General features: G+C 36.1%; 1 protein-coding gene across 1 annotated transcript; it reads right to left on the bottom strand.

The window, feature by feature from the left end:
- Positions 1-325: 325 nt before the first annotated feature.
- Positions 326-10,241, bottom strand: LOC106875970 (uncharacterized). Its single transcript, XM_014924312.2, has 2 exons — positions 9,857-10,241; positions 326-3,987 (listed from the first exon to the last, which is right to left on the bottom strand). The coding sequence occupies exons 1-2, from the start codon at positions 10,107-10,109 to the stop codon at positions 2,447-2,449; spliced, it is 1,794 nt and encodes a 597-aa protein (XP_014779798.1). The 5' UTR covers positions 10,110-10,241; the 3' UTR covers positions 326-2,446.
- Positions 10,242-10,247: the final 6 nt, after the last annotated feature.

Consider the following 10,247-nt stretch of genomic DNA (forward strand, 5'->3'; position numbering starts at 1 on the left):
TTAATGAACGAGATAGATATGGTATAATTATAAACAGCACAAATTTTAGCTATTTCTCTGCAGACTGAAGAAATGAACAACCTTAATCGTTTCTTGAACTTTATTGGGTTCTCATCAGAGATGCCCACATCATTCTGACTAAAAAAAAATCTTCAAGGAAGTGCCCCAGCATGGCTGCAGTTTAATGACTGAAACAAGCAAAAGATAAAAGATACTGGTTTTCATTTGTTCAAATAAAACCCTACAAGGTAGAGCCCCAGCATGGCCACAGTTCAATGACTGAAACAATTCACAATAGATAATAGAAAAAGATAAACAAACAAAATTGAGGTAAAACTTTATTTAAAAAACAACAAATATTAAATTAACAATAAAACAACAATATAGATTTGTGCAAATAAATAATAGGAAGAATAAACCTGTACAGTTTTAAATTTTGTGTTAAAATAATTTTAATTTAATTTAAACTGTATTTGATAAAAAAAAAACATTTTTTTTTTTATGTGAAAAAAGAAGCTGAGACAACATTCTTTTATTTTTTGTTTTTATATATTTTTTTTGTAATTGAAAAATTAGAATTATTTATAACCATTAGAATCAAGTGCTTGGCATTAAAGCCAGTGAAGGAAATTTGATTCTTAACTGTCCAGAAAAAAAAAAAAAAAACCTGGTTGCTTTATTACTGTGGAAAACAGTAAAGAGAGCTCATATCATTCATATCTTGAAACTTGTATTTTCAATGACTAACACCCGAGGCACAGCAGCAGCAGAGGCAACAGTAACAGTAGGAGTAGGAGGAGGAAGCAGGAGAGGGGGATGATGACAACAATGACAATGATGATAACAACAACAACAACAACAACGACAGTGATGATGATGACGATATCAGTGTTGAATTGATACTTTATCTATCAACCCTGACATGTTGTATTTTAAATAAAAGGAGAAAAAAAAATGTGAATTATTGAATTTTCTTTCTTTACATGTTGAGTCTTGAGGGTCAGTAAAATCCCTGAGCAGTGCTCATGGCTTTCCATAGGCCCTCTCTGGATTGGTAAGATTGATGCTATTAATGTTCATCTCAAACTTCTGCAAGTCAACAACTATATGAAAGATATGAGCAAGGAGGGAATTTCAGAGAGCCAACTTTCTAGGAAGGAAGAGATAGGCATAGTCATTAGTGCAGGGTCTGTTGGGGTTGGACATAAGAAGGGTGATAGAAGGAGGAGAGACATGTGGGGATGAAAATGCCTGAGCAGAAACAGTATGAAGTCAGACAGTTCCAGGGAGCAAAGGCCATTATAGTAGCAGTAGGGAAGGCAGAGAGAGAGAGAGAAAAGACAGCATGTCTGTGGGCCAGAGACTGGAAGGTATCTGTGAGTAACTTTATGCCAGTTGGTCAAGTGACCTAGGAGGCCTATATGTACAGCAACAGCACTGTCCCATATGTAAGAGCAATGCTCTAATGCAGGCCTCACCTGAGTTTTGTAGAGAATTATACAAATGTTCTTTGCTGACAAGTGAAAAATTCAAAGATTTGTGAATTCTAGTTTTTCGACAATAGGAGGAGCTGCCATTGAAGAATCAGAAAACATCATTACTACAAACATTTTATTCCCACAAGTTTGGTACACGTGTGGTGACATTTCTGACTGTACTTGGCAAGAACTGAGTTCCTCCTTTCATAAAACAATGTTTCGTGACTTAAAGTTGAAATTTCATTTAAGTATTTCCCAGTGTATGCCATTAAAAGATTCTGGTCCATATTTTACGATATACAGAAATAAACATAAACCATTGTACTCAAAAGTACGTTTATCACAGCTTTCTATCACAGATTGTAAAATGAAAGAGAATATTTACCAATGACAGATAATCTTTCTTTCCAACAGTTAACATTTCTTATTTGTGAAATAAAAAATATTTTTGCTTTACTTGGAAACTAAAGCTGCTCACACAAGCATGTCTATAACATAATTATCTTCTACACTGTTATTTATTCAGCAAATTATTTAGGGACTATTAATGTACTACAGCGGGTAAGAGAAGGTTTTTGTTTTTTAAGGGAGCCTCAAATGTGGTCAGTTGCCCTGTGGGAAATAGTAGCTGAATCACCCCCAAATGACATCCAACAGTCATAAAAAATGAAATTATATGTTGGAGATTAGGCCTGATTGTACGATGTTTGGGAGCAAAAAACAAGATATCATGGCTAAAATGTCTTTAACCATTGCAGCTAAACAATAGCTAATTTTTCTTAACATATTCACTTATGGATTTCATTGAACTTGATATTTGTGAACTAATCATGAACAGCTGTATTCAAGGATTCAGTATCCTTACTAATGTTACACTCACAGACATAAAAAAAAACAACAACAAACAACAACACAAAACCAGCAAGGTAAGCTTAAAGCTTTCCTAGTACTTGTACACATACATGAAATTAACATATTTCAGTTGACTGAGATGGGACATTGTTGGAAGTGGATTCAGTTTCTGGAGTTTCAGTATTTAGTAACATTTTTTGGTTACCCTTCATAACAACTTCAATAATATTCACACCATTAATATCTTCATTCTGAAGTGGTTCTCGCTGGTTTAGCAGTTGTTCCACATCCAACGTCTTTAATGTTTCCCATGATGCATTGTAGGCAACCACCTGTGACTCGCGCTTGCAGCTATTTTCTGCGCTAGCTATAAATTGATCAGACAGAAATAGCATGCACTTCACAATGTTGTTGTTAATGCCAACACGTTGGTACACCACTGTAGGATTTAAGAAAACTTCAATTGCTTTAGTGTCGATTGTGCACACAATGCTATTTTTAGGTGGAGCATTACAGTTCTTGACATACTTAACTAGTGATCTGAATCTTTCTTCAAGAGGTGGAATGGTATTGTGCAGACTAAAAACATCCGTGTCAGGTTCTGGTATATCAGAATCTTCTATTCCTTCACCAACTTCTTCAGGGGGCAATTGTTGCAGTCTTGAGATGGCTTTAAAATAAGTCTTTTGTCGTGTTTCCTTTTTCTTGAATGCCCATCCAATAGCTAGAATTATGTCATTCAGCTTCAATGTCCCTTTATAATAAGGGCGTCCATGAATTATAAATTTGTCCTCCACTTTGTAATCGAGATCTATCTTACCCCCTGTCTTCATACAAGCCTGTTTTAGGACAGACACAGAAATATTCTCACTGAAAACTTTTTCAGCAAAAAATTTCTTGAGTTGAACGATAACTGGAACCATCTTGTTTCCACTAGCATTGTAATCAAGACAGGGTTCAGATTCTTCAGGCACATCTTGTTCTTCATAAGGTCCAGGATCTTTCAGTTTTAAAATATCATCAAGCGGGGTTGCTAGCAACAATTCGTAAACTTTGGAATATATTTTGTGCTTAAGGTCTTTCTTATGAATTCCACAGCCACGAGCAATAAATAAACCATCAAGGTGAAAAGATGCACTATACTGATTGCTCCCTCCTGGTAATTCATAACTGCAATCCAAACTATAGAGTGGATTCATCAAATCTTTACCAAATTTAGAAAGCAAGTTTTCTATAAGCATTATTTTATTGGGTTTGATTTCTTCTTTCTTTAACTCCTCAATAAATGCACACAGTTTTTCATCTGGTGTTCCAAGGTGTTGATATTTTGTAAATTTCCCTTCTTGTTTTTGCTTCATTTTAGTTTTTTTTATACTTTTCTGATTTTCTGATTGATCATTTTCCAGAGATTTTCTCTGTCTATCCTTAGGCGTCAATAAGTCTTGCAACTGAGGGTGGTTTTCTGTTGCAGTGTATTTAAAAGGATCAACAACATCCCTGTAATGACAATGAGTATCCTCTGAAGATAATTTTGAATATCCTGTATCAGAGGAATTAAAACGGTTTCTGTTGGTACTTGCTGTCCCTGCAGTAGTTGTTCTTTCTAAAAGTTGCATGAACAAGTTTACATTCATATCTTTCAATTTTTCATGACAGGCTGCAAAATAATGGGGAAAAAAAGTAGCACTTTACTAGATATTTTGAATTTATAAAAGCAGCAAACGTTTACAATCGAACAGTTTAAATTTAAAATATATTTACATATATGCACTACCAAACTAAATATTTTCTGAACAATATTAAAGAAGATGCGATTTGTCTTCTCTTTATGTCGCATATTTCCTTATAGTCTCAATACAAGGGAGGTAACTCTTTCAATGTTCTTGGCCAGAAGTTCTTTTTTTCCTTCTTTTTTGACACTGAACAAAAATATTTTAGCATGCTTCGCTCAGAAAGTAAAAATAATAAAAAAATACAGAAGATATTTATATATTTTATCCAGTGAATATAAATAAATCTAAGCTACACACATTTACTTCTTGAAATATGAAGCCTTGTTTTCAAGACTACATTGTAAATGTTTGGGTTTTTTTCATATTTTAAATTTTTTCATTGGTGATTAATGTGCCATGACACATCGTCTATGGACTTATGGTTTAGAATAATAAGTTCTTTATTTAATAATAATAATTTTCTTATATAATGCAAGGCTGTTATGTATCTTCGCTATAGCAAGACACCTGTGTTTGTTTCTCTGTCATACTTTAACACCCCAACATCTGGCATAAAACCACCTCTATTCCCTCTCAAATATTCCCCAGCTTAACCCAGGGGGCTTTTTCTTTTTCTTCTTCCTTTCTTGTCTTGCAAGTTAATAGGCAATTTCGTAAGTGTTAATGGCACAAAAAAAATCATCTAATGTACAATCATCTAATGCCATTCACTGTAACGTGATTGACATTAGAAAAGGTACCCAGCTGTAAAGGCCATGCCATTGCCAATGCTGGAGCACAATGCACCCCGGTCAAACCTTCCAGCTCATGCCAGCATAGAACATGGATGTTAATTGATGATGATGATGACCACCACCACCACCACCACCACTACCATGAGTACAAAGTTCATAAAGTGAAAAGACTTTGCCTTTCATTCTTTCGGAGTCGATAAATTAAGTACCAGTTGCATGCTGGGGTTGATCTAATCGACTGGCTCCCTCCCCAAAAGTTTTGAGCCTTGTACATAGAGTAGAAAAGAAACATTGAGAGAAACTAATGTGGAATAAGTAAAATTGGAGAGGTTCTCCTCTTCACCAAGACAAAGTGATTCCACTTCATTAATTGTTTGTATTTGTTGATGCTAACTATAACCAGTTTCTTTGGATTCTCTATTACTCTTTATTCTAATTTATCTCAATAAATATAAGCAGGAGTGGCTGTGTGGTAAGTAGCTTGCTTACCAACCACATGGTTCCGGGTTCAGTCCCACTGAGTGGCACCTTGGGCAAGTGTCTTCTACTATAGCCTCGGGCCGACCAAAGCCTTGTGAGTGGATTTGGTAGACGGAAACTGAAAGAAGCCTGTTGTATATATGTATATATATATATATATATGTGTGTGTGTGTGTGTGTGTGTGTGTTTGTGTGTCTGTGTTTGTCCCCCCACCATCGCTTGACAACCGATGCTGATGTATTTACGTCCCCGTAACTTAGCGGTTCGGCAAAAAGAGACTGATAGAATAAGTACTAGGCTTACGAAAGATTAAGTCCTGGGGTCGATTTGCTCGACTAAAAGTGGTGCTCCAGCATGGCCGCAGTCAAATGACTGAAACAAGTAAAAGAGTAAAAGAGAGAGAGAGGTATTTGTGTGTGTTTGCATACACAAGCATGCATCAATGTAAGCTTATCACCCCAATTACTGGCCTTATTTTCAGCATCATCACTTCATTTTTTTCCCAAGATGCCATGGTTTAAGCAAATCTGCAGTGGAGTAAATCTTGGCTCTGTGTTATCACAATAAGGCCTGTTAGGTTCTCAGACACTTACATAATTTTATTCGTTACCTTGCCATGTACATAATTTACTGAAGAATATCACAATATCACAGAATCGACCAAACTATTTGATGTTGTTATACAACACTTGACTCAATGCAATTCACATCGTTTTAGCTTTTGAATGAAGCCACCCTGTTGGCTAGGCAAGCTGGCTAATATTCCTCTTGATCAGAAGGCTAGTCCATTGTAGGGTTACCCATTTACAGCTGAGCAGACTGGAGAAATATGAAACAGAGTGTTTTCCTCAAGAACATAACCATAATCATCACTATAATCATTTAACATAGTCTTCCACGCTGGCATGGGTTGAGCAGTTTCACAGGATTCAACAACCCACAGAGCTGCAGCAGGCCCCAACGCCAGGTTTCACATGGTTTCTATGACGTGTTGATCTTATCACTAACCACTTTACAATGTGTACTTGGTAGTCTTTTCATGAGACCAAGCACTATTGAGGTCTCCAGGTAATTTGCAAAACAAAGTCAAGAAAAGAAAAGGAAAAAGCCACCTTGATTCAGTGAGTGAAATATACTAACGAAGATGATGATGGCAGTAACACCACACACGTTACTGAAGTGCAATTGATATGTTAGTTCAAGAGCTGGACAATTGATCACATGATCATAAGTCTAAGCCTTGCTATAGCCACATTGTGTTACATACCCAGAAGAAGCACATTAGATTTACTCTCTTAAATTGAGTGGTTAACAATATGAAGAATATAGGAATGTATAAATACTTGCCCCAATACCCAACACTTTCACATTAGCTTTAGATTTGCTTACCAACCACATGGTTCCAGGTTCAGTCCTACTGCATGGCACCTTGGGCAAGTGTCTTCTACTATAGCCTCGGGCTGACCAAAGCCTTGTGAGTGGATTTGGTAGACAGAAACTGAAAGAAGCCCGTCGTATATATGTATATATATATGTGTGTATGTTTGTGTTTGTGTGTCTGTGTTTGTCCCCCCAACATCCCTTTACAACCGATGCTGGTGTGTTTACGTCCCCATAACTTAACGGTTCGGCAAAAGCGACCGATAGAATAAGTACTAGGCTTCCAAAGAATAAGTCCTGGGATTGATTTGCTCGACTAAAGGCGGTGCTCCAGCAAGGCTGCAATCAAATGACTGAAATAAGTAAAAGAGTAAAAGAGTATATAACATAATTACTATATTATGTCACATGTAAACAAACATAAGTTTGTTTTTGAAGCATTGCAATGTATTGTAGTATAAGAAGAAAGATATATTTTGCAATGTGTAAGTACTGATAAAACAGCATATATAGGATAAAATCCTTTTAGAGCAGAAAAATTTGTCGGCAACCGCTACTTATACTATAATTACTATATTATAATGAAGTTGCAGGAGTGGGTGTGTTACACTTTGCAACCATGTGGTTTTGGGTTCGAGTGTAATCCAGGCAAGTGTTTTCTACTATAATCTCAGGCTGACCAGTGCTTTGAGTGAACTTGGTTGATGGAATTGTAAAGAACCCATCATAAATGTATTTATGTATGCATGTATGTGTGTGTGTGTGTGTGTGTGTGTGTATGCATGTTCCCCTTGTCTTAACATATGCATGCTGATTGTAAACAGATTTCTTGTACAACACTATCATTTGTTTGCAATCTTCTGTGAAAACATATCTAGCCACTGAGCTGCTGGCCATTGATCTGTTCACTGTTTGAAGGACAAGTGTAAATATTACCTTGCTTAGTAAAAAAAGTGAGGGTTGGTGACAAGTAAAACATCTGGCCATAGAAAAACTGCCTTAACAAGTTTCATCTGACCCATACAAGCATGGAAAAGTGGAAGTTAAAACGATGATGATGATGATGACGACGACGACGACGACGACGACGACGACGGTGATAATGATAACGGTAGTAGTGGTGATGGCGGGGGTGATTATCTCTGTTGCATGGTTGGAACAGTAGAGTAATAGCCCAAATTATCTGACTGTATTCAGTTATCCCCCCTTTATAAATTCTCAGTTCAAACTCTGTGCAGGCTATTTTTGTCTTCCATCCTCCAGCAATAGATTAAATAGTTACCCATCAATTACTGATGATCTATATAATCAATTATATTTACCATCAAATTTCTAGTCTGAAGTCTATGTAAGAAATTATCCTTTCTATTTTTAAAATCTTGTGTTTATATATATATTTTATAAAGATGCCACTAGCTATCAAGGTTATCACCAAACTACAACACTGCTTTCAGAATCATACAATACTTATTACTGTGGTATCCTTTTATATTCATCATCATTTTTTTATCATTTCAATATTTACTTTCACACACTTGCATGAATCAGACAGAGTTTATTGAGACAAATTTTCTGCAACTGGACGGCCTTCCTGTCACCAATCCTTACCCTTTTCTTAGCAAGGTAATATTTCCCCATGGTCAAACATGTTTTCACAGAATATTGGAAATGACTGGCATTCATTTTCAGCAATCACATAACAAGAGCGCGCATGCATACACACATACACACACATGTGCGCACACACGCACGTATGCACAGACATATCAATCATATATATCTATATATACAAAAATATTTTTTCAGTTTCATTCAACCAAAATCTACTTGTAAGGCTTTGGTCAGCTCAGAGTTAAATGTATAAAACACTTGTCCAAGATACCACACAATGGAATTAAACCTGATACCTTGTGGTTGGGAAGCAAACTTCTCACCACACAGAAGCACCAGCACCTGCTTTATATTTTCATATTATTTTACTACTTTTAGACATTAGAATCTGACCATGCCAAGAAACTGTCTTTAATAGTTTTGGTTGATTGCATCAACTACATTACTCTGTCTGGGATTTATTTTATCAACCTTCTGATGTAGAACAACCAAGTCAGCCTGGATATAATGTGACATAACCAATACAGAACATAATATCTACATTCAATGTGCTTCTATGCAGTTTTCACTTCCTAAATTTCCCTTTGACTTAAATAGAGGGCATTTACACAGTTAGTGTGAATCTAGAACCTTATGGTTGTAGAGCAAACTTCTTAACTGTTGTTCCATGTTGTGAGTATATATATTTTGCTGCAAGACAATCTTTTAAGTATCATCATTAAATTATTACTATTGTCATTAATATTCTTTTCTACTCTAGGCACAAGGCCCAAAATTTTGGGGGAGGGAGCCAGTCGATTAGATTGACCCCAGTGCGCAACTGGTACTTAATTTATCGACCCCAAAAGGATGAAAGGCAAAACTGACCTTGGTGGAATTTGAACTCATAATGTAAAGACAGACGAAATACTGCTAAGCATTTTGCCCAGCATGCTAACATTTTTGCCAGCTTGCTGCCTTGCTATCATTAATATTCACTATATTAACCTGCTCAAGATGATCCCTATAATACAATCATTTTAAAGTGATCTAAATTAATACTGTCTATAAAAATTTTGTATTAATGTATGCTCCAAAAACCAACTCAGTAATGGCAAAGCGATTTTACTGAATTCTTTATTGTTTTCTAATTGAAACAAAAGCTGTGCATTTCAACAGAAATATATTAGCAAAAAATATATTAGCAGAAATATATTAGTACATGGTTCCAGGTTCAGTCCCACTGCGTGGCACCTTGGGAAAGTGTCTTCTGCTATAGCCTCGGGCCGACCAAAGCCTTGTGAGTGGATTTGGTAGACGGAAACCGAAAGAAGCCTGTCGTATATAGGTATATATATATGTATATATATGTGTGTGTGTTTGTCCCCCCAACATCGCTTGACAACCGATGGTGGTGTGTTTACGTCCCCGTAACTTAGCGGTTCGGCAAAAGGGACCGATAAAATAAGTACTAGGCTTACAAAGAATAAGTCTCGGGGTTGATTTGCTCGACTAAAGGTGTTGCTCCAGCATGGCCACAGTCAAATGACTGAAACAAAAGAGTAAAGAGTAGCAAAAAAAAGGGTTAAATTAAAAATGCAAACTTACTTGGCATCTGTAGGGCTGCTAATACAGCTTCTTCACCTTTTGAAGAAATTTCATTGATTAAAAAATCTGAAAGTTGTTGTAGCTTTCTCCCTGTGATTGCAATCATCAATGACAATTTTGCAAAACGAGAGTCTGTATCACATATGTTCTGAGAAATATTATTATCTTTCAGAGCAGCAAGTGGGCCAAGAATATCTTTTAACCTACTGTTCACATTCAGCAATCTTGTAAGATCATAATTATTTTTTATCATTAAATCAAGCTCTTCTTCAAAAACTCTACCAATTTCTTCATTAGTAATTAAGGAATCACAAGCCTCAGTTCGTGTTAATCCTTCCTCACAGACACTTTTTGATTCTTTCCTTGAACAGTTTTCCTTACTAAAATTATT

The sequence above is a fragment of the Octopus bimaculoides genome, chromosome 1, assembly GCF_001194135.2.
Source record: "Octopus bimaculoides isolate UCB-OBI-ISO-001 chromosome 1, ASM119413v2, whole genome shotgun sequence".
Taxonomy (NCBI): Eukaryota; Metazoa; Mollusca; class Cephalopoda; order Octopoda; family Octopodidae; genus Octopus; species Octopus bimaculoides.